The 26,019-nt window shown below is 33.7% G+C and overlaps 2 protein-coding genes across 12 annotated transcripts in view; one reads left to right on the top strand and one right to left on the bottom strand.

Annotated features, from left to right (window-relative positions):
* cno (adherens junction formation factor afadin) overlaps window positions 1-14,743 on the bottom strand; it is a 204,989-nt gene extending 190,246 nt beyond the window's left edge. For all 5 annotated transcript variants that reach the window (XM_076414990.1, XM_076414991.1, XM_076414998.1 and 2 more), the window contains exon 1: window positions 14,482-14,743. The gene's annotated coding sequence lies outside the window, so the exon portion shown is untranslated. The remainder of the gene's footprint in view (window positions 1-14,481) is intronic.
* A 259-nt stretch (window positions 14,744-15,002) lies between these two features.
* Window positions 15,003-25,980, top strand: LOC143202964 (uncharacterized). 7 transcript variants are annotated; one of them, XM_076415002.1, is made up of 12 exons: window positions 15,003-15,181; window positions 15,236-15,473; window positions 15,535-15,594; window positions 15,649-15,786; window positions 15,861-15,953; window positions 16,057-16,202; window positions 16,258-17,125; window positions 17,186-19,286; window positions 20,403-20,546; window positions 20,638-20,868; window positions 23,608-23,769; window positions 24,417-25,980. In XM_076415002.1, the coding sequence occupies exons 1-12, from the start codon at window positions 15,083-15,085 to the stop codon at window positions 25,843-25,845; spliced, it is 5,709 nt and encodes a 1,902-aa protein (XP_076271117.1). In that variant the 5' UTR covers window positions 15,003-15,082; the 3' UTR covers window positions 25,846-25,980. The 7 variants fall into 7 exon arrangements, with proteins under 7 accessions (XP_076271117.1, XP_076271116.1, XP_076271119.1 ...); XM_076415001.1 differs by having other exon boundaries at window positions 16,258-19,286; XM_076415004.1 differs by lacking the exon at window positions 20,403-20,546 and having other exon boundaries at window positions 16,258-19,286.
* The last annotated feature ends 39 nt before the right edge of the window (window positions 25,981-26,019 follow it).

Below are 26,019 nucleotides of genomic sequence, written 5' to 3'. Positions count from 1 at the left end.
ACACACCAATCCTTGATGGTTGATTATCCTGGGGCAATGTCCGGAAACTCGGCATCAAGTCAAGTTTTTGCTTCAACTGTATTTTTCCCTTCAAAAAAACAATATTTTATCAACACTTCTTTTTTATCCATTTTTTTTTCGCAATAACAAAGGTTGCGTCACTCAAAATGCTATAATTCACAAACTAATGATCCGACAGCTGTCAAATTTATACAGGCATCTTTTGAGGGTTAGGGCTTACTAAAAAATATATGGATTTAATTCTAGTAGCGCCATCTATGTGTTAGGCCGGGGACTTTTCAATTGACCTGTTAATAGCAGGGAATGTAAAATGTACCTAGTTACCCAACACTATTTGGCAGGATATGTTAAATTTGTATATATCAATGAGAAGCATTGTTCACAGTCACTATTAAAAAAAAATATGTAAGGCATTGGTACTGACACTGATACAGACAATATTGTACATTTTTGGAGTATGCAGATTACTCAGATGCTACTAGTGTGATAGTGTTGATAGTGTTAATAGTGTTAAAGTTCTTTCCAACCAAGACTGCCAATCAGACAGAAGAAAGCAAGCTTATCAATCGTATGTTTAAAAAAAATACTAAAAACGCTAATCCATAAGATATGTAACTATATGACATTTTATTCTTTGAACCTTGTATCAATTACTTTGATTATTTGCCTGATTAACTGATTAACTGAAGACTTATATAATATTATATACTGTATCTCAGACGTACTTTCCGTCACCAATTCATGTACTCGTCTCGCTCTCTATCCCTGCCACTCATATCCACATACCGAGACCGAACAATCAACGGAGCCTATATATATGACCCTTTCTTTCCAAGATGTCGTCATGTAATTTAAGACCACTTCGTTAGACCTCGTCGGCCATTTAATTTAGAACAATCGGGTAATTGATACCGGTCTATGCAATAAAGATGAATGAATGGAACGAAACCCGCATGCACCACTTGCCCGAAGACTCAATGTCAGCCCGGCATTTTGAAACAACCTCACTAATACAAAGAAGCAACACTTGATAAAACTAAATATTATAAAATCATTTTTTTGCATTAATTCATCAGGAAATCGCACCCCCTCAAGTAGAACTTAAGGGTTACTTAATTACTAATAAACGTAGTTACTTAAGCTTATTAGGGTTATCTTCATTAGTTTGTGAATTGTAGATTTTGAGTGAAGCAACTTTTGTTATTGTGAAAAAATTGGTAAAAAGGAATTAAATAAAATATTGTATTTTGAAGGCAAAAATACAATTGAAGCAAAAACTTGGGTTCATACCGAGTTTCCGAACACTGCTCCAGGAAAATCAACCATCAAGGATTGGTATACTAAGTTTGGACGTGGTGAAATGAGCATCGAAGGCGGTGAACGCAGTAGACGCCCAAAAGAGCTTGTTACCGACGAAAACATTTAAAAAATCCACAAAATTATTTTAAATGACCGTAAATTGAAATTGAATGAAATAGCAGACACTCCAAAGATATCAACTGAACGTGTACTTCATATCATTCACGAATATTTGGGTATAAGAAAGCTCTGTGTAAAGTGGGTGCCGCGCTAGCTCACTTTTGACAACACGAGCAAGCAAACACGAGCAAGCACAAAAACAACGACGAGCTGATGATTCGGAGCAGTGTTTGAAGATGATCAAGCGTAATAAACCCGAGTTTTTGCGTCTATATGTGGCAATGGATTGAACATGGCTCCATCATTTCACTCCGAAATCCAATCGACAGTCATCCGAGTGGACTGCTGGCAAGGTTACGGCGTCTGTATTTTGGGATGCGCAAGGAATAATTTTCATTGACTACGTTGAAAAAGGACGAAATCACCGAAAACGGCCGCATTTTAAGAAAAAGAAAGTGCTGCTTCACCAAGACAATGCACCGTGTCAGAAGTCAGTGAAAACGATGGCAAAAATCCATGACTTGGGTTACGAATTACTTCCTCATCCACCGTATTCTCCAGATCTGACCCCCAGCTACTATTTCCTGTTCTTAGATATCAAAAGAATGCTCGCTGGGAAGAAATTTTCGTCGAATGAAGAGGTGATCGCCGAAACTGAGGCCTATTTTGAAGCAAAGGACAAATCGTACTACAAAAATGGCATGGAAAAGTTGGAGGGTCACTACAATCAGTGTATCACCATTGAAGGGAATTAAGTTGAATAAAAAAAAATTAATTTTGCCAAAAAAATTTGATTTACTATGGAATGCCGGAGACTTTTCAATTGATCTGTTATGTATCAAATGTTAGATGTTTGTGATACATTTTTAGCACTTGGGTAACCGATTTTATTTAGATTGTCATTTTTTTCTTTGATCTCAAAGTTCATTTATATCGTTCAATTAATTGTAATTTAAATATATTTAATATTATTATTAAATTATTATAGAAGATAAAAGCCCCTAAATTTGTCTCTTGTCAATTTTTTTTAAACCAAATTATCAGTTAATTGAGAAAAAAATGTGCCATTTATATTTCCATTGTTTAATTAAGTTGTCCAAGTGTTAGATTAAAAGTTGCTCTAGTGAATACAAATAACAAAAATAAGAAACCTTAGTTTTTTAAAATATTTCCTTACATCACTCTATAGGGGTTACTTTTCAGGGGTACGTGGCTCATTTTGGTGATACCAGTTAAGAGTAACCGAATTTTAATTTAGAAAATACGTATCGAGAGAAGTACAACAGAACAATAGCAATAAATTAAATTGTAAATTAATATTATACTAAATATACCTAAGATAAGATGTAACAAAAAATATTAGAAGGCGTTTTAAATTGATTTTGATAAACTAAATTTCTACCATCAATTCACCTTATTTTAATAGCAAGGTAAGTTGTAGGTAAGCTTATATTATCTAGCAATTTAATTTATTTATATAATTAAAATTTAAAATAATTATATTTTGTATTCTATTGATAACTCTATAGGAATAATAATTAAATTGTTGTGTTGATCTTGTTATTTTAATATATATTGGTTCTAAAATATGGAAGAAAAAAGGTGGTGAGTGCAGGATATAACTAAACCAAACCAAACAGCATCAATTTTGTTTGTCGAATCATTAAATTTGTAAAGACATCAAATAGAAATCAACATATGGTAAAATTTCACCACGATATAGCTGCAAATTTCAAAACCAAAACAAGAAACAAAGAAAAAAATTATTCCTTTTATCCAAATAAATATATTGTTCAGTAGTCAATTCATTAACGGTGTTGGATCATCAAGAATATTATCAAAAATTGCAGTAGGAATCATAGTTGATCAAGTTGTTTGGATATCTATATATATATATATATATATATATATATATATATATATATATATATATATATATATATATATATATATATATATATATATATAGTTCAATAAATCAGTGAACTCACGTAATCTAAATTTATACAAAAACGTAGCAGTGTTGCCGCATCAACTTTGAGTTTTTGAAATTCTTATCTAAATAAAATAATGAAAGTAAAATAATGTTATAAAATATAATGTATTTTAATATTTTGTCCTAATGCCAATACTGTAAATATATTTTAATACAACGTTTATATATGTGGTGCTTGAAATTCATGTCAGTTATTTAAATATGTATATTAATTACTAATAAAATATATAATTTCAACACTAATTATCATTTTTATGAAATTTATTTCTACGTGTATATTCTAAAGCAAATGAAGCTGTATTATATACCAAAACCGAAATTATGTTTCTAAATAAGGTATCCGGTAAATCTGTAATCGGAAAAACGACTAAAAAGAGGTTTAATATTATATAGAGAGTATTATAAAGTCGGATTGATCAAATTTATGTATCAACATTAGGCTAAATACAACCAAAACAATCAATGGAAAAATGTACGTCGCGCTTTCGCCTTTTCATCGCAATTATCATTTAAAACCCTCTTTCAAACGAGATTATACGGTTGGAGACTTGAACGACGGAATCGAAACGCAAGCGGTGACGTCACTCGCCTTAAACGAACGTCGAATTTCGTGGAAGTAGGCTCCGTAAAAGCACGCGATCTTTTTTTTTATCCACTTAGCTCATAAGACAACAATACCCGGCTAGGATAAACGCGAAACACTCGCAAGACGGTTAATGGAAAAACTATATTTAACTTATTTGCGTCGATTCACGAATATTTTCCACTGAAATGACAGAGACAGAGAGTTTTTGATATACGGGGAATGAACAAATAATATGAACACCTGACATGTATAGTCTATTCAAATTTTTTTGTACATACGTCACCAAGATGTTTAATGTATTGCCTGTCGCAATTTCTAAATTCGTTTCAGTATCAGGCAATATTTTCCTTCTCATTTTATTCTAGTTAAAAAGAGACACAACACTGTCTGATTAGTTCGAACGCATAAACGAATGAGCCTGTCAAAGTCATCCGGTTGTCACACGTAGGCAAAATTCTTGAATTTTTGAAAGCAATAATAAGAGGTTATAACCATTGTGGCTGTATTATAACTGTCATTTTTAAATGTACTATAATGTTAAAATAAATTATATTTGATAACATTTTTGTTCAATTATTTTATCAGTTGGTAGTAGTTAAAATAATATAGTAAATAGATCAATAGATTTACGTAGGTATTAAGCTAAATTGTGTGTATCTAGTAGAATATAAAATACGTGTAGTATATAGGTTAAATAAGTTTTTTGTTTATTTTTATTTAGTTACTACAACGATTATAATGTACATATTTTATTTTAAAACTTTTTTTTGTGACAAAAATCTAAGATTGATTATTTTTTTCTTTTTAGTGAGTTCCTTATTTATTACTTGAATTTTTTCTGTTCAATTCGTCGAGAGATAGGTTCCTAGAACGTCTGAATAGGTTCCAATGGAATTTTGTCCCATTATTATACCAAAACATCCATCGAGAGGTCAGGGAATTGTGCTGGTCAGGGAAGATATTAGATGATATCCTAGTGGTCATCGAACCGAACCTGAACCTTTTTGGCTGTATGTATGGGCGCATTATCATTTTGGAATATGGTTGACTGATATTATTGGAGTCTCATTAGCAACGTTTTAGTATTTTTTACTATCTGAGGCTATCAACACAGACCGACAATTACTATTAAAAACGAAGACTAAAAACCCCCGGACAGTTGCGCGTAGCAAGAAATTCCAAAACAATAAGCCAATCAATAGTTACAAAACTAAAACAAACCATGTACAGGTTAAAACTGGACTTGGGATAGTTAATACATTTCTTCATTTCACACAGAGGTCTCCCAATTCGATTCATTAAGAAGATATGGGTAAACTGGCAGTGACCATCAACCTGTTTAACAATTTTACTTGCAAATATCTACTCCCTAAAGAGGTAGCAGGGAAAAAGTCCTTTTAATAAACCAAAGCTTGTTTTCACCTTCCAGCGCAGGTCCCACTGAAGTTGCACTAGTTGCAATAGAAGGCAGAGAGTTTAATTTGAAACCGATGATGTATTACGGCGCCCGCTCCTATACAGGTCTTGGAGCCAGCAGTATAAACGACCTTAAAATTCGGGTACTCTGATAAGATTTATACGCAAGAATAATCTCCGAATGTCCAATTTATTTTGATGATAGGGGAAAAGTCCACAGGGTCTCAGATGTGAAACGTACTGGCTCCTGAATAGGATCACACAATAGCATTATTTACCCCGGAAACAGTGTTATCAAAATGTACTGTATTGCATGGTTCCCGTATTATCTAGTCTTTCCCTTGTATCTGAATAAAAAACGATTAAGTATCAAAATATATTTCATAAATCTGCCAACGATAAACATAACGTATTACAGGAAATATTACATAATCTGCGTAAACAAACCGTACTAAAAAGGAACCTGACAATGAATTTAATATTAGACTGATACAGACATATATTCAAATTCTTCATCAAAAACCACTTTCTTATCAAAAATATAGTAAAACATGATAGATATTTTAATCATAATAACGATTTTACAAATACTGATACACATCTTTCAAATACCACACCCAACATGTCAATAATCTGACAAATAATTAGTTGATATTTTAACGGTTTCCTTCACATCGAGCAGGATTGGACCGACAATGAGCTGTCACTAGCTTCTATTAAAATAGTTTTTAAGTAAAACAAAAGTATTTTTCAAACATTATGGACTAGAGATAAATGTACACAATAAATGTACTAATCGAAGGAAAACCTCAACTTTCAAAGGCATTTACAGAGCGTTCACATATTTTTTATCTAAAATAATCACTAGGGCCACTATTTATATTTCGGGAATAGAAAAAAAAAACAAATGGTTAAGCTGCAAATATATTTTTATTGTTTTTCAAAGTACTCGCCACGATGATCCATACACTTTTGCATACGATCTTGCTTAATCATTTCTCACACAGCATCGATGTTTTCTGGCACAACAGCCGATTTTGAATGACCTTCACGAAACTCGCCGGACATCGAACTACGACCACGATTGAATTCACTAAACCAGCGATACACGGTGGTTTTCGATGCAGCTTCATCGCCAAAAGTCAAATTAAGTTGATTGGTGCACTCTCCTTATGATAATCCACGTCGAAAACCGTAAAAAATCATCGCACGAAATGTTTGCCGAGACGAAACTTTCAACTAAATATAAAATAAACAAATAGCGTTCCTGCGACAATATATTCTGAGTACGTATATCGTCAAAAATGTCAAACTTTAAGCTGGAACCGTCAGATGGACTCGCATGACAACAGTGTTGCCAATACCCGAAATATAAATAGTGACCCTCGTATTTGTGCACAATGTTATTGACGAACTGATGTGACGAAAAACTGGAAGTAGTTCAGTGTAAAAGCCATTCAGTTTGCTTTTTAATCACTAACCATATCACATGAGAAGTCGTATAAACATTGTAGGCAACTGTTTACAAAAAATGTATGTTACTATGCGAAACATCAACACTCCTCTGTCCCCAATACTACAAGATTTAAATAAACCTAAAAAGATTATTCGTTGGACGTAAAACTGTAAAATTCTAATATCATATATCAGATAAGGCCCCAGTTAAGTGACGAAAGCTTAGCAGGATGTATTTAGAGGACAACATAAAATCTTTAATACTCTAGAAACAATGTACGGCAATAAAAATACTTATTTGTTCCGACTTACAGCCAATTTGGGATAATTTACTGTCTGATGGCGTAAAATCTCTTAACACGCCATTAATTTACCCCAATGCACGTGTGAAGCAGTCTTTGTCGAGCGTATTAAGAGTAATGATCTATATTTAACAAGCCTATCAACGGCTAACTCGACAATTAGCTACGTACTGGCGAGCTTTGCTTAATTCGAATCACTTATCGGGCGGTAAATATTCGTAACATCTGAGTTTTAGATATTGTCCATTAGGTAAACCGTTTAAAATTATTGTTAAGTCTATTACATTTACAAGAGATACTCAACAAGTCCCTAGAGAAACATTTATGTTTACTTGTGATATTATTTTTTTAGGGTAAATGATATGGCTCGGTGAATGGAGGTAAAACGAAATGAAACAGTGGTGTTTACATTATGTGACCGTTATTTATTGGCAATATAAAAAAAATGTAGAAAATACAAAATAGATAAAACGTTTTCAAAGTTTACAAACAATGAGTCAACAACGTTAACGAACACTAATTACGAACAAACAGAAAAAAACTACCACGAGAGGGCGAGATATATTGAAATGATTATATTATTGGCTCATGGACATGAGCCAACATTTAGAAGAACAACGATCATGTAGTTCTGGAAGATGCTTATAGTTGAATACAACATGTCGAAACATCTCTGAAAATCTATCCTGCCGGCCGTATATGTCAAACTTGATTGTTGATTCGTGTATGACATTAAAAGATAAAGAAGTCAATAAACAATAAATCATTTTTAAACATGATTGTGATCCCTACCTGATAATCCATTTTGTTCAGTTTGATTCATATTTCTACAATAATTTTTATCGGTAAAATGTGATTCATACTGATTGATATAAAATAAATATAATAATTTAGAAAATCGACGGTTTTTTTTTTCGTAAATTGGTGTTGAAAACATTCATTTGTATTCCCATTGTGCTTCTTACTAACGCTTTGAACCCTTAACCTTTCATCAAAGGGCGAAATAGGGAAACTAACTGGCACCAACAGACACTACCTATTGAATTTTTATTCTATAACTTCTTGTTTATGTCGAAAACATATCGGTGCAGGGGATGTCCTAGTTTTCGCCCCTATTCACTAACTAATTTCGAAAGATCGTCGGAAATATTGAATATTTGATTCCATATCATGATTTATTAAAGAATGTTATATTCTAAAGTCATGAATTGTTACTGATTAGACAAAATGCAAATGTTGACGTTAGACAAAAAGAAAAATACATTAGAACCAAAGTAAAACAACTATACTGGTTAGTCGGAAAATACTCTAGTAATCTCTAGTACTTCAGTAATTGATTAGCCTTTACTATCAACTGTTTCAGTCGCTATTTTTGGTTCGACTGATTTTATTACCATTTACAATCGACTGTTTCAGTCGTATGTTTTCAACCGACTTCGAAGGAGGAGATGTAAAAAATAATCAATCAGAACTTAATTTGTATAGTTTTGAGGTTAATGTCAATAGAATAAAATTACATATAGTCTTTCATAAGGTTTTTTTGTACATACGTCATCAAGATGTTTGATATATTGCCTGCCGCAATTTGTAAAATCGTTTCAGAATTAGACAATATTTTCCTTCTCATTTTATTCTAGTTAAAAAGAGATACAATTCTGTCTGATCAGTTCGAATACGTAAACGAATGAGCCTGTCAAAGTCGTCCGGTTGTCAGACGTATGCAAAATTCTTGAAAGCAATAGTCATAAGAGGCTATAACTCTAACCTATAAACTATTGTGGCTGTATAATTAACTGTAGTTTTTAGATGTACTATAATGTAAAAAAAATCATATTTGATAACATTTTTGTTCAATTACTTTATTTAGATTAGAATTTTGTCGTATGTCAAAGTCAAACTGAACTAAAACTCAGAGTTGATGCGGCAACATTGCAACGTTTTGACGTCACAAATTTAGATGACGTATGTACAAAATAACTTTGAAGAGACTATACATAAAGTATTTTGTCTTGATGAAGCCGAAATATGATTCCATTCAGATTTAGTGATATTTTTCATTTCATTTCATTAACGCATTATCTTCGTCAACAGACTGTTGCTGAAAAAACGAGAATCCAAATAACAATCTACGTTCGGCCAATAAAGTCACTTGACCTATGCATCTCCAGTCGGCCGCTCCATTGAATTTGGTTCCCCTTTATTTAATTTGTCGTTGGATCGACGGAAAGAAATTGGTTAAAGAGGCTCTAAATTAGCGAAAACACGACGACGTTGTCGTCGACCTTCGCGCTCGTCGGTCTGGAGATTGCGCTCAGTTTTGGCGGGTGGCTCCGTTTGGCTTTCTCCGATAATTGTTTGGAATAATTGGTGTCGTTAAGAGGTCTTCTGCTCCGAGTTCTGGTAATAAAACTGTTTATTAAGGAGAAAGCCTATTAAAGTCGTAAGATTGAGAGCTCCAGGAACTGTTTCTGTCGTAAAAACATTGTTTGGACGCTGGAAATATATCAAAATCTATCCTGATATGTATATACAGTATGTATCAGGCTTATAAATTAATTCTTAAGGATTTAAAACATGTGTGTTATACCGCATGGCGTACATTTGTAACTAACTTCATATTGAAGCCTCATTGACTGCTATCATAACATATTTATAGTGTTGAGCAATAATGTCTTTGGCCTTGACATTTCAGAATTACATACAGGCACAAGTTTTATCAATGTACGAAATTAATTCGGATTTATTTTTGCTTTTTTGTAAGCAGCTTTGTTACCGTTAATTTTTTAATCTTCGTTTAGGCGCTCAAGCGTTTAAGTAACACAAGTTAATTTTGAAAGTTTAACGCGTTTCTTCATTAAAAACGAAATTTCACTCCAAGAGAAATCCGATCAATCGGCGATCGAACTAATTAAATCGATATCCTCAATGTCGGTAGAAACGGGCCAATTAAGATTACGATTGAAATGTTATGTCATCGCCACGTAAAGCGAAAGGACCAGCGAAAAGAGCAGAAAAATATAATGTTCAATGAAAAGTTAGTTTCAAGAGGGGCCTTCGCCATTCTTCTCAAGAACTTCTTTTCTTAATATATTATTAATATACATTAATAAAATGAGTGTAAAATGAGCCAAATCGGTCGAAGAAGTGTTAAAATCACTTGTTTGGGTAATTGTATCGCACCCGTCCTACTCTCCAGACCTATATCCATTCGAGTACTCGCCTTTTCACATCGATGGAGTATGCTTGTAGCGTAGCACTTCGTCTATTTTGAAAAAATTAAAAAATCCCTCAATGAATGCGTAGCTCAATGGAGAAATTGTTCTTTTGAAATGGCATCCTTGAATTGCCTGAAAATGGGTAAAATGTATAGAAAAAAAACGGAAAGTAGTCACTGGCACATCTGGTAAATATACCATCTGTGCTTCTTCTAACTAATCACAGAAAAAATGCAAATTAAATTTTATAAGTAGCCAAAAAAACGGATACGAATTACTGACACATCTGGTACTACAATGAAAATCTGCTGAAATATGGTTGGTATGCGTAAAATTACTTAACAAGTTATAATTAGCAAATATATTGTACTACAGCATCAATATTGACTAAACTCATTTGATCTCTGATAACAAGAAAAATTAACAGCATATAAGGCAATCTCCTAAAAAACGATTTTTTCGCTTGTCTTAAACAAATGAATAAAAAACCTAAGCTAGTTTTTAATATCATGAAAGAATTCTATCGATTTTGTGTGTTACAAATATTATATAAATAACATCCTAGCCACTGCTGTCATTTACAGCAATACTACATAGAAACCTCCTTTTGAACTTGATAAGACATCATATAAACACGACGATGTTGATGAATGAAGATCACGTAAAACATATATGTAAAAGTAATAATGAGAAGTTTCGCAAACGGCTGCAAACCCCGCACTAAACTGAATAAGATCATCATCAATGAGGTACCCGAAAGTGGTCATCCCAAAGGCAATATATTCTATATATATTATATTCTTGAAATATACGTAAAATTTAGACGAACTGGTAACGTGGCAAAACCAAATTTTAATGCGCACGTATGTCTTGTATAACAGTAACTCAAAATATAAACACAAGAATGATAAATGAAAGGAGATCACGTAAAACAGCAATGTAAAGGTAATAATCAGAAGTTTCGCAAAAATAAATATATTATATTCTTGAAATATACGTAAAATTTAGAAGAACTGGCAACGAAGCAAAACCAAATTTTAATGTCTTGTATACTAGTAACTCAAAATATAAACACAACAATGATGAATGAAAGAAGATCACGTAAAACAGCAATGTAAAGGTAATAATAAGAAGTTTCGCAAAAATACATATATTATATTCTTGAAATATACATAAAATCTAGAAGAACTGGCAACGTAGCAAAACCAAATTTTAATGCCCACGTATGTCTTGTATACTAGTAACTCAAAATATAAACACAACAATGATGAATGAATAAATATATTATATTCTTGAAATATACGTAAAAATTAGAAGAACTGGCAACGTAGCAAAACCAAATTTTAATGCGCACGTATGTCTTGTATGCTAGTAACTCAAAATGTTGAACATAAACTAACAGGGGCAAATAAAATTGCAGTAATTAATAAGCAACCATTCGTTTATCATATTTTTAAAGCTTTCGTAGTTCGATCTGATTATAACAACATTCTGTTACACAGACGCAATTGTAAAAAACGATTTTGTTTTAAATCCCTTTCCGTGATAGGACTTCGCCTACAATTGGATTAATTAGATTCCCACACTGGCCGAGTATGTACCCAGAAAAAAAGAGACGAGAGCAAAAGCCACAGCGCAAGGTTTAAAAGTTTTAAGTGTCCATCCGCATCTTAGAAAGTCCTCCACTTTCCAGCCTCGATATTAAGCAGGTACCCTCTCTTGAGCCCATCGAGTAGCTGGTGAATATTATCAGTGTTATGTTTCAAAATACAAATACCGAGTCTTTAACTAATAGTCCCACTTGAGACCACTTAAAAAAGTTGCGTTTCAATTTTTGTCTGTTAGTAAAAGGAATTTATTTGCTCTGTCATATGTACCAATAATAAATATTTAATAAATTATATATTTTTGGCGTTCAATTTCAGAAATAAAGCATAAATCAATGAACAATTTCAAAACATAATTGACCACTCAGGAACAAAAGCGGTAATTATCGATTATTTTCTATTTTCGTGACGCCAATTTTCAGACCCTTTCCCGTTTTAGACGTTCTGATTCTTAAACATATCACGCAAGTTCCTATTTATCTTTAATCTCCGTTGGTTAGTCCTGTAGGGGTAAGACCGTACACATAAACACATAAGACGGATGAAAAAATGCCTCAAAATTTACCAAAACAAGACATTTTCTATCGAAATATTTAAATTTTAAAAATTAGTCCTTAGAAGTAGTCAACAAAATAAAAACTAACATTAACCTAAATAATTAAAAAGAAAAAAAAACTACTGAAAAATGAATAATTCGTTGTATAACACTGGACAGTTGATCGAAAGATGTTATGACCTTGAAGCCTAGTTACTAATACTATATTTGTAATAAATGCTGCCGTTGAAAAGACTCACTAGATCTAGAGACTCTTAAATAAACACACCTGGGATTATAAACTTGGCTACAACTTATTTTATCTAGACTTGCTATATAAAATAAAGCAATAATTACTCATAGGGGGTCTTTATGATGCTTAAATTATATATACTTTACTAAAATTAAATAGAACCTATCGTATTAACAATATAAATCACAGAGGAAGTACTGTACTTGTATGTTTGGGATGATATTTTGATCAAACAAAAATAGCGTCAATTTTGCAGATAACACTGCAATTCCGACAACTGAGCAAATACTGCAAAGATTTATTCAATTGTCAAAATTGATAACAAATTAACGCAAAGCAAAAAAACGCCTATAACAGGAGTCAAAAACTAAAATTACTCTACGACAATACATATTGATCTCAAACCGAAATATGAAAAAAAAAGCAAGTAAAATAAATGAGAATAATTAAAACTTAGTTCGGAAAAATGTTTTGATCTGATCTTCAGAAATATATTGAATGAAATAAATCTCACAATAAAAGCCATGCATCATTTTATTTTAATAAAGACGAGAATGTTGTATCCCTATGCCTATCCTTAATCCGTCTTTATTCTGTGGACGTACAATCTGCTACGAGGGTGTCGAACTTTATTTATACACACACGCATTAGCCGTCATGACTCACGATCCTATACCCTAGACCAACGATTTCGATCGAATACATTCGACAGTCCTAAAAAAATCAACACCAATAATCCGGCATTAAATTAACGGGCAGCGATAGAACAAAAACAAAGCACGAACTCTTGTTTCAGTACTCCCTGTAAATTCCGGTATGACAATCGAGAAGAAACCGTGATTCACGCTCGAAGAATGGCATGTCAGACTCGTTACACAAATAGCACACGAATTAATGTTCATTCAACATCACGGCGTCAATGCTAGAAAGTCTAATCTGCCGATAATAAAAAACCAAGGGCCGTAAAGTCGATACCCAACCTTCGTCTATTTTCGCCACCCTCCTGCCCTAAAATACTTCAGCATTTTAGTGCGGATAAATGGTAGGTTACAGGTAGAGATATGTCTCCACCGCCTTATCGTTCGTCTAGACACAGGTAACATGAAAAAATCTAATCCACCTGTTTTATACGATATTGTATCCGTCCAAATCGAACACTCTTGAAACTTTTTTAAAACGGTTTCAAAACAAACCAAAAATCTAATTAGGTCAAGAACACGAAAATAATTAATTGTGTTTCGCTCAAAACTAAAAGCAAACTAACAATAAGGCAATTACACATGGATAACCCGATTTATTGGATTTCCGCTTAATCAACAATTCAAGTCAAGTCTTTTTCACCTACATAAAAGGAAATTACCATTCTCCGTACACGACATATATTTTTTAATTTCTTTTGTGTACGTATATATGTTCGTTACCTTAAAACATTCTTCATCTAAGGCGTGTACGAAATGTTAAACACACAAATCGAAATGGTGACCCGTATGGGCATTTAAAAGTCCGCATGGACAAGTTGTGTGGTGTGAACGCGGCTTCTATATACCTGTAATCGAGTTCTTTAAAACTTTCAAACTTTTCAAACAGGCTAAAATTCCGATTTTCCTCGTTGCGTTGCGGGACGTAATCGCCCCATAAACAAAACGTACTGGAAACATGCGAAACTGATCGCTTACCTGTTGTTTTTGTAATGTTGCAAAAAAATTGCACTTAATCCATTTATTTACATACAAAACTTAGTTTAATCCCAGTTTGTCGACGCACTTTTCACAACACAAACAACCATTGACATTCCACCTAACGTTTTAGAAAGTTTTCCGCACTCTATACAAAAGTTTTCCCGGTGTTTTTCGCGTGAAAATGCGCGTGAATTTCGGAATTTGACAAGGTGTGACCTGTACGAATCACCGCGTCCTCGAAACTCTAACAATCAAATCAAGGTATGCAGTGGAGTTTGGCAGCTGCGCCAAGTTTATTGCGCATCACAGTGGCGGGTATTGTAACATCTATAAAGAATAAATTCAAAACTAAATATATTCTTGTTAATAATAATATCTTATGTTAAAACATAAATTGTATTTGATCCCAACAGCAATATGAAAGCAATTTAAATAAGTCTACGTCGACAGCTTAAAGCGGAATGGCATTGAATTTTGAAAATATAGACCGCCACTGTTTGAATCTCATTCTCCCGCTCACTTCCTATCATAATGATATTTAAGGTTAAGTACCTTTGTTTTTAAAGTTGTTCATCATTTTTATTTGAAAATCACAACGATGGGAGAAAGTCAACAAAAATCACCCAGTGCACGAAACTGTGACGAATTCATATATGATGATATTGATAACGAGATTTTTGCAACAACCCAACGCCCTGTATGTAGTAATTTATAATATCAATTTAATGTTGTACCTTTGGTTTGTATTCAGGACGAAAACGTATCACCTCCACAACCGAATAATGATTTACTTGAAGAGAACAAAAATCTAAGGGAGTCACTTCTTCAATTACAAGAAGCAAATGCCCTTTTAGAGACGAGAATATCACAATTATATCTTACAGCAAAAATTGAAATAGAGAGAAAGGAAAACCAAATAAATGAGATGAAAATCGAAAGAGAAAATATGGTATTTCGTCGGAATAATCGCTATCAACATTCAGGCAATGGTAAATTATCTCGATAGTATCTCGAGAATTGATTTTTAAATATATGATGTATCCATTTCAGCGAAATTTCCTATAAACAGATTCTACAAACAAAATATTGAAGGAAGTGGTGTTAAATCAGGTGATAATGGTATTATTGAAATAAGTACTAATAATAAAATGTGATACTTTTTAGGCCAGTTGCATCATAACACAACAGATAATAAATATGACAAAAATTCTGAATCCAAATGTAACAAAGAGTCTGAAAAACCTATATCTGTTAATACAAAGTCTGAATGTACCAATCACCATAACAAGGACAGTATACCTGGTAAGTTAACTAATTATTACCAAAATTTAAAGTTGTGTTCTGCTTCTTACAATAATTATATCAATTGTTATAAGATGAAACTTTGGGAAAAAACAGCGTGATAGAAAAGAGTGTATACAATACAAATGTAGATTCTGTTAACACAGATTCAGGGAAACATTCAGATGGTAAATACAAAATTACTTTTTTCTCTATTTTTAATTGCTAATAAAGAATGTTGACATATTTGTTTAATTTTTTCATTCTTAAATCTTTTTTTGGTTAATCAAGACTCATCCAAGAAATATTCAAATGATGTTATGCCCAGTTTAAATCAAACATATAGGATTCCTAAAAAGATTGCCTCAGATGATAATGACATAAATGAAAGTGCTCACATTGAGTCAAAGCATCATGGAAATGTTTACGAAATAAAGGTGGCGAACCACACTAATGTCATAAAATAATAATGACTAAAAAGCGTGTTTTCAGGGAAACAAAGAAGATGCCAGAGACGCGGGACCTAGTTACACAAGAAACAAAGACCACCCAGAAATTCAAAAGAAATTTAACCAGGACCGAGTCAGAAACGGACATGATCAGCTTCACCCCGAAAACAAGGAAAGGTACTCTGAATCGATGAAACAGGAACGAAAATATTACTTTAGTTCAAAGGATAGAGACAAAGATGGATATCAACACGTTAAAAGATCTTCATCAAGCAAATCGAGAACTCCAGATAGAGATCGGCCCAACAAATTTACTGTGAGGGATAGAGACGGGAAACAACAGGTTAGAAAACATTCCAGAAGTAGATCGAGATCTCCAGAGAGGGATAGACCTAATAGATCTAGTCTGAGAGATAGAGATGGGAATGGCAGGGATGGATATAAACACGTTAGAAGGAATCCCAGAAGTAGATCGAAAACCACATCAAGGGATCGGAGGAGGTCCTCTCATCATATACCTAAAAGCAGTAACCGAAGATCTAGATCTTTGTCCAGAGAGAGGCTTAATACAAGAATAATGATGAATGTTAGACCTGGCGAGAGAATCCAAAGAAGACGTGAGTCCAAGGAATGTTTTAGGGACAAGTTTTTGAAGAGAACCCATGAAATTTCCCATGTTGATGGCAGGAGTACCGCTGAAAATATTCCGCAAAACAAGAAGAGTGGCTTTAAAGATACCGAGTCTCTTTACAGTGAAGATGAAATCAAACTTTTCCTGTCTGGTGAAAGTGATTTTGAAGGTGACACAAGCATTAACAAGCACCAATTACCTGATGTTTCCAAAATGAGTATGGGGAAACTGGAGAGACTCCATATAGAATTAAGACAACACATTGCTAAATATAAACCAGGTAAATTTCCTTCTCTGCAGTTTAGTGAAGATGATCTTAACGTCCACCATGGCTTTTTAGAAGGTGATTATGATTGCAATGATGTATGTGAAAGAGAATCTGATGATGATAATAAAAACGAGATGGACGGGCGAAACAAATCACACGCCCAAGCAGAAGACAACAAACTATTCTATCATAGAAATGTGCAAAATTCGGAACGTTTCAGTAAGAAAAAACTAATTGAAGATCGTGCCAGTTTGAGTGAAAATGGTGCTGCTGCTAACAAAAATACTGATAAGGCTAAAAAACTTAAATTTAAAGGAGATGTTGAGAAAACACGAGGAGCTGCTGATAGCACTGCCGTATCAGCTTCTACATCCAAGAACCAAGTATCATATACAAAAACAAATGATGACGAATACAACCCAGATAAAAATAACTCCGATATTCTCGGTGGTACACATGAACCAAAAAACAGTAAAACTCAAAATATAACATTAGATCAGTACAAAAAACGTCATGCTCCTACATCGGGAGGGACCTTTAAAAATAAAGACCCTTTCAAGTTTTCTGATACCGATAACACCGATGATAGTATGGCTTCGAAAAAGCCAGATAGTGATAAAATGGTGGTAATCCAACAACCTGTAGTTGAAACAGAAAATAAGATTCCCTCTGATATCGATAGCGCTGTTATTGATATATTAGAATCAGAACCAAATAATACCAAAAAAATCGTGGAAGTTGGCACGGTTTTACCTGAAGATAAAAATACTAATTCACATATTGAAGAGAAGCCAAAATCGAAACCTGAAGCACACACCAACATTAAAGATCACACTAGTAAAGCAGGCCATGAAAAAACAGTGGATTGTTTAAATAAATACATAGAAAACAAACACATAGACATAAACGTCGGAATTAAAACGAATTTTCAGAACAAGGCTGAAGAACACCATCACAACCGACAATTCGCAAATGATCAATCATTTCTGAAAAATAGTAAAAACAAAATTACAGACGAGCCAGCCAAAGATTCAGTCAAAAAGGAAACTTTGAAACGTCAATCAAAAACGAATGATCTCGCTACGAAGGAAGAAAAGATCGACGAAGGTCGTGAACAGAAACATCAAGGTGGTCATGGAGAATCAAGTCAAGAAATATCGAGAACGAAGCCTAGTGCCGATAAAGAGAAGAAAAACACAACCCATATTAAAAACAGTAAGACACAGAAGGATGGTTCGGTTAAATCTTGTACCACTAGCAAGCAGCAACAAATAAAAAAAGGTACTGACGTGAAAAATACAAATGCAAGCAAGACTACTAACTGTAAAAACCAAGCTAACAGAGTTACAGATAAAGTAGAACACAGAGATATTGGTTTATTTGAAGAATTTGACGTTTTGAAACAACAGATTAAGACAAATGATAATCATGTGCCTAAAATGAGAAAAGAAAACGATAGTGATAAAGTTGTTGTAACAAAACGAGATGCAATTAATAAAGAAAAGACCAGCAAAATTACTGATAACAGTTCAAAAAATACAACAAACTCAGAAAATAAACAGCTAGAATGCTTGAATAAATCTGACGAGCAAATGTCCAGTGATAGAACTCTGAAAAGGATAACTACTAAGAGAACCATAAAAACAAATAAGAGGATTATTATTGTTAAAGAAGATAAAGCCGAGGATAAGAACACAGTGGCTAATGATACCAAATCTTGTAGTAATGTTAAAGAGCCCATAAAAGAATCTAAAAACGTTAGTTCTAGTAAGGATGAAATCTCCGACACAGAAAGTGAAATTAAGTTGAAATTGACTAGCCAATTGAACAGAAAGCAAAAATACGACGACGACAATTTGAAAATAGAAGCAGCGGAAACTCTTTGTAGTTTAGCTAGTAATCAGATTTGTGAACAGAAACTTGAGAACCAAAAAGATCGATCGGAACCCAAATCTGTTATAGAAGAAAAGCAGACCGTTAGTGATTTGAACGAACATCATTCGGAATCTTCCGAAGAGAACACGAGCTATAGCAAATTGGCACAAGAACTGTATCTTACTGATTCAGACGAAGACGAAAATATTTGCGAAAGTATCAGAACTGATACTGATAACAATCAAACCGAGCAGACTCCAAAATGTATAATAATATCCGATATTTCAGTCATACTGAGGCAAGTATTTTTTATATTCATAAAGTTTTTGACACATTCAAATAACAATTTTACTATTTAAGAGTTGGCAAGGAAGTAATATAGCCTAAAATAAGATATAATAAAGTCATTAATTGTCTTTTAATAGATTCTTGTTATCTTAGATGACTCCGTTGTCATAAAACTTCTGAATCTTCAACATTCTTCTCAAGTTTTTTCATTTTGATGATTTTATTATTCTTATTCTCTGTATCTATGACTGTCGACAAGACTTTCTCTCTTTTCTTTTTAGTCTGTTTACTCACTTGTTAGATTTTATTCAATTTTTATTATATTTTCTCTCACAGAGGCAGATTAAGTCATCCCTAACACAATCATTTTCTTCATTATCCCTATAGTTTGGAGATATATTCCTGTCTGTGAACAAAATCTAAATTCTGAAGTTTTATTTGGATCAGTCAGCTAATAAAATGGCTTCTTGTTAACATGTAGGCTGTATCTTAGTTCAGCAGCTGCTTTATATAACTTATCACATGTAATTGGTGATATGGCGCTCAAATTAGGTTAGCATTAGGGTTAGTATTGGGAAAGCAGTTTTAGCTCCGAACCAAGTAACATGTTTTTTGTTTCTATTATAGTTTCTCTTTACTTTTGGCTGAATATAATTCTTTTTCAAAAACTTTCTTTATTATCGTTTAGTTTTATCACTCACTGTGTCAGTGTTCTATATTCAACGTTTTGGGCTTAAATCTGTTTGTTTCAAGATCCATATAGTTGATATATTTCTGCCAATATGTCCATTTTTATTTATTTAATTTATTTAGCTCGTGTATAATAAAGGATATCTAGGTATTTGGAGTTTCTGTACTATGGTCACTTATCGTGCTTAATGTGCGGTCATAAACCACTCTTCTAATTCATAACTTTAATATAATCTTTTGGCTTTTGTTTAATGTATTAGTATTCTTGTTCTTTTTCATATTCACTGTGGCTGACTACTTTATAGAACTCTGGTATCAAATAATATAAAGAGAACAAACACTAGCGAGGGTTTCATGCATTTCTACTCTTTTTGTTCATTAGTTTTACGCATTTTTTGCGTTAAATACGTTTGATTATATTTTCCTACATTTACAGTCAGGAGGATCTTGAACATTTGGCATTAAAGAATCAAACAAACCGATCCAAATTACCCGAACATTCTTCTGAGTCCATAGGAGATATTAAAAAAGCAATAAACATTGAATACACTAAAACGACACCTCAGCAAAATGCAAGGAGGCAAGTGTACCTTTTCCGAAAGGAGCTTTAATCTTACAACCCTTCATCCTTCAGTTACTTTATAGCTTAATTTATATTTTCCTTTGTTTAGTAAGAGCAGAGAAAATTCGTTGAACAGCTCTACCACCGACATACAAAAGTGTCTAGAGGAAGACACTGCTGTTAAGTACACGGATATAAGTCAGTCCATCGTTGAAAGGAGAAGCTCAAATAGATTAACATCAGTTAGCAAGGTGATGGTGGCTGATGATAAGAAGATAAATGTGAAAATTACAGAATCTGCAAAACAAGTTAAAGATCTTTTTAGTTCAACCACTAACAGGTAAGTGATATCTTTTAAAACTATTTAATTCTGGAGTTCTTTATTTTAATTTTAACAATTTCTTTAAAATATGTACAACTACAAACTACTAACAGTTAAAAATAGCCTTAAATGTACATTTCATACATATGAGAAAAACATTATTAGATAATCAAATACGATATTTATTTTAAGTATAATCAGACATTGTTTTAATTATGCCATAACCATGTTAATTTTCTTTATTAAGTTATTTAATAAAGGTGGAAAGGATATATGAAAACTAAGCCATAATCGATCTCTTTCTTCTCTTCGCTTCAGTGGGAGCAGAAATCATTCTGGAAAAAGTTCACGGCTTTTTTTTATTAGTAAAATTCGACTTGCTTTCTTATAGTGTGAAAGTGAATATACCAATGTGCTCTAATATCTAAGAATCACTTCTGACGGGTCATTGAAGAAACGTGTAGTTGGGCGACAGAAGATAACATCATTCAATTCGGACCATTTTATGTCGGCAGCACATTTTTTTTATAAACCTATGCAGTATTTTGCTTTTTGGTAAAATAAGAGACGGCCGATTAGTCTACAAAACACAGGAATTAGAAGGGTATCTCCCATGAATTCCTTCTGTGAACATGTTCATTTGTCACCAGAGGGCGCGACTTATAATATGAGTAGCGGGAAATTTAAAATATTTTATTAACGATAATAGCAATAATAAAAATAGTAAAACTAAAAATGGAAAAATAAATTTTACTTAAATATATGTAAAATTCACATTGCAAATATTACGTCGACGGACAATTCTTAGAACTTTCTATGTTTAATGACAATATTATACTAACAATACATTAAAACGTAATATAACAAATTTAACACAAAACATACTTTTAAATATACAAAGTTTTAAACTATTGAATATGGAACATTTTATATTATCTATAGAATACAGTACAATAAAACAGGTCAATTGAAAAGTCCCCGGCTTACCATAGTAAAACACATTTTTTGGCAAAATTCGTTTTTTTTATTCAACATAATTCCCTTCAAGGGTGATACACTGATTATAGCGACCCTCCAACTTTTCGATACCGTTTTTGTTGTACGATTTGTCCTTTGCTTCAAAATAGGCCTCAATTTCGGCGATCGCCTCTTCATTCGACGAAAATTTCTTCCTAGCGAGCATTCTTTTAAGATCTGAGAACAGGAAATAATCGCTGGGGGGCAGATCTGGAGAATACGGTAGATGAGGAAGCAATTCGAAGCCCAATTCATGGATTTTTGCCGTCGTTTTCACTGACTTGGTGACACGGTGCATTGTCTTGGTGAAGCAGCATGTTTTTTTCTTCAAATGCGGCCATTTTTCGGCGATTTCGCTCTTCAAACGGTCCAGTAACGCTATGTAATAGTGGATATTGATGGTCCTTCCTTTTTCAAGGTAGTCAATGAAAATTATTCCATGCGCATCCCAAAATACAGTCGCCATAACCTTGCCAGCCGACTGTTGCGTTTTCCCACGCTTTGGAGCGGGTTTTTCGTGTGCAGTTCACTCGGATGACTGTCGATTGGACTTCGGAGTGAAATGATGGAGCCATGTTTCATCCATCATCCATAATCATCTTCCAACACTACACCGAATCAACAACTCCTCGTTCTTTTTGGTCAAAAGTGAGCTCGCGCGGCACCCACTTTTCACAGAACTTTCTCATACCTAAATATTCGTGAATGATATGTATGTATCATTCAAAATCATTTTGTGAATTTTTTTATGTTTTCGTCGGTAACAACCTCTTTTGGGCGTCCACTGCGTTCACCGTCTTCGGTGCTCATTTCACCACGCTTAAACTTAGCATACCAATCCTTGATGGTTGATTTTCCTAGGGCAGTGTCCGGAAACTCACCATGAAGCCAAGTTTTTGCTTCAACTGTATTTGTTCGCTTGAAAAATAAATATTTTATCAACATGCGAAATTCCTTTTTATCCATTTGTTCTTCAAATCTGAATATGTCAAATTTAGATTTGCTGTCGAATTTAAAGTGCAAGCCACTTAGCCGCAAATGAACACTGTTTCGCATGCGCCCATATAAGATACCCTTCTAAATTCTCAGTATTTTGTGGATTAGTCTTTGGATCGATTTCGATCTCGATGGGAGGCCTATATAAGATCTTGGTAAACTTTTCTTTTCGATTTTTTAAACTAAAATCAGTATTTCACACACTCTTTGTTCTGTAACCGACATTACGACCAAATGTTAATCTACCAACTGACGTCGCAGTTTACAATTGCTTATGGAGATATCTGTGGATCTCTTTTAACGAAAGAAGTTTATACATATACGAATAATAACGCACACTCAACTTTTAATCACTTATCCCGATTTTCAAATTGAATAAACAACACCACTGCAACAATATCAATGATTCTACTTTCGACATGTTATCTTTCCATCAAGTTCGTTGTTCGTCACTGCTTTGTTATTTACAAGTGATGCCATCTATCTTGGAAAACGCTTTGAACTTTTTCTCAAGCCTAATATATTCATAAGTGTGCCTCATAAATGTGTGTGACTGTCAGTTCTTAGTCAGTGACATATTCTTCATTTGATTAGTATGCCTTTCTTCTAACTATCTGTATTGTAACTTACTAAATCTTACTTCCTTGAAACCAATTTCAAATCATATCATATCATATTTAAGATTAAATACAGAAAGCCGAACTATAGTTCGTAATATGATAATCACATTAATGTCAATTTAAGAATCATGCATAGGGAAGAGGGTTTTACTAAAAATACGAGTGGAACGCCTACCGCCAAAACTAAAACTTATAAGTCGGATATTCTCGAGGAGCTCAAGCGAAAGCCGTTTCAGTCCAACGATTTCAGGAGAAATATCCCGACTTTTTGTAATAGTTTGACCTAGTAAGTAATGCATTTTTTAAATTTTCTTATTGCTTCAACATTTTAACCATTAGACAATAAGTTTTTCTTATAATTACTATAAGAACTACGATCTGAATCATTGTGTCCTTTTTATTTATCTCGAGCCACCCCAGATAGGTCTAAAAATTTATTTATATTCATCAATATTTTGTTATCTCAAGATAACGTGTGTTTATATCGGACATTGGGTTGAATTTGACTCGTTAGTTTTAATGCTTCATCTTTTCAACATTAATGGTACTATCTTACGTAGAGAAACAATCTCAAGCTCAAGCAAGCAACAACAGAAGTTACAATGGACCAATACCAAACAAATGGATCGTGTTTACTTTGCCCGGATTTCAGGTTTCCTCTTTCTTCTGCTTAATTTCGAATAAAAATGCTTGATGCATCATTTAAGAGGTAAATACAGTCTTTGAATCGCCGTTTTCGTACAGTAACAGAATTCCCAAGAGCCGGGCTTTCTCATATTGCTAATTGACATACTCCTCCGTGTCCATTGAATTCGTTGATTAACTTTCGAGGCAGACAATTCTATATATCACTTAACATATATGACAATATTATAATTTATTACATTGTTATATAAAAATATACCGTTGTAACGCGCTTATTTATTTTTCTAGCATCCCCATCAAAAACCCCGAGCTTCCATTCGACAGTCCAAATTCCTTCATAACCAAGACAGCGGCGAGATTGAGTTCCGAAAAGGACAACAAACACGTGCATTTTTACAAAGACAAAGTTATCGAAGAAAGCGAGGCGGAATCCGATATCCAGGACCAAACGCCGAAAAAGAGGGGAAAAAAGTGTACCTCGAAGAAGGTCGTTCAAAAACCATCGCCCGAGAAAGGGACTAGCGCGAGGCCGATACGAAAAACGCCAAAGAAAATGAAATACGTCGAGGAGGAGGCAACTCAATGTAAATCCTCGTGGAAGATTCGACTGGCAGATAATTCGAAGAAACGCAAAACGCAGGATACCAGCTCGGACGACTCCAAACGCAAGAAGAGAAAGGCGGACAAAGAAAGCGATGGCAAATCACTGTCCCAATGTTCGAAAGAGAAATCAACGGATTCCAACAACGAACGTTGCACAAGATCGGATGTCGACTCGAAAATGGAAGGAAATAATTTAGGAGTAAAACGTGCGGAGGAAATAGCGACCACTCAAGAAAAAACTCCAGAAACACACTCCGATTCAAGCAGCATGGTAAATAGTGGCAAGACGTTAAAAAGAATAACACCGAAACGGATAGGAGAATGTACCAAAAGCAAAAAGGGTTCCAACGTTAAGGTAATCACGTTTGCTGAGTCTTCGAAAACCGCGATCGGTCCAGATAGTACAAATATTTCCCAACGGGTGCAATTCTGTGTATCGTCCGTTGTTCAAGAAGTTCAAGTCGAGGAGAAATCCGAACAGAAAAAACAAAACCCCAACAGTTCACCGCTCGCTTCTTTCGAAAATCTATACCTGCAGGCGAATCTGAAGCGTTTAGAAAAACAGAAATCTAGCAAAGCAGAAAGCAACAAGCCATCGACCCATCTGCGCGCGTCTGAAGAGGCTGAGTTCACCGACATCCACATAGACCCTATTACACTGTTAGAAAACAAAGAGATCGACAACATTATCAGCGATCTAAATATATCAGATAAGCACATAGCGTTATCATCGAATAGTGATAAGAGCAAGAGTAACAAGACCAACCAAAATGAGAACTTAAATTTGGACGAGAAAAAGGCGAAATCCAAAGAAAACTTAGATTTTCTAAACATCTTGAGTAAAAACACGAGTACTCCTATAAAAAATAGAGATACCCCATCTAGCAAGGACAGTACTGTTGCAGAACAAGACAATACAGACAATAAACTTAGACCTGAACAAGTAAATACAAACACATCAGGGAAATCCTGCTCTTTGCAGGTATCCTCAAATTTCAGTATTCCCTCAAACACTTCCAGCGAAACCGGTACTTTCACTCGAAGTAGTATAACGATAGGCGTCCCTCTAAAAAGAGACCGACGAAGAAAGTCTGTCGTTACAATAATGGATTAATATCGACTGTGTATAATATAGAGTTTATCTTTTATAATTTTAATATTAAGAATAAGTTTTACTTTGTTCTATAATCTATAATTTTATTAAAGTAGAAGGTATGTAATCTTCAGTTAATAAAACCCACTGTTTTTATTTTAGTCTCATTTTCTTTAAGTAAAAAGTAAATTTTCA

Source organism: Rhynchophorus ferrugineus, unplaced genomic scaffold, assembly GCF_030347505.1.
Source record: "Rhynchophorus ferrugineus isolate W39M unplaced genomic scaffold, kcgeb_rfMv2 rfM9, whole genome shotgun sequence".
Lineage (NCBI taxonomy): Eukaryota > Metazoa > Arthropoda > Insecta > Coleoptera > Curculionidae > Rhynchophorus > Rhynchophorus ferrugineus.
Note: the sequence above shows the minus strand (reverse complement) of the source record. Positions and strands in the feature narration are given on the sequence as shown.

Excerpts from the sequence above, each read along its gene's own strand:
- LOC143202964 (XM_076415001.1), top strand. The coding sequence starts at position 15,083 with ATGGGAGAAAGTCAACAAAAATCACCCAGTGCACGAAACTGTGACGAA. Across the intron at positions 19,287-20,402 it reads GATATTTCAGTCATACTGAG|TCAGGAGGATCTTGAACATT; the intron begins GCAAGTATTTTT and ends CTACATTTACAG. Across the intron at positions 20,547-20,637 it reads CCTCAGCAAAATGCAAGGAG|TAAGAGCAGAGAAAATTCGT; the intron begins GCAAGTGTACCT and ends TCCTTTGTTTAG.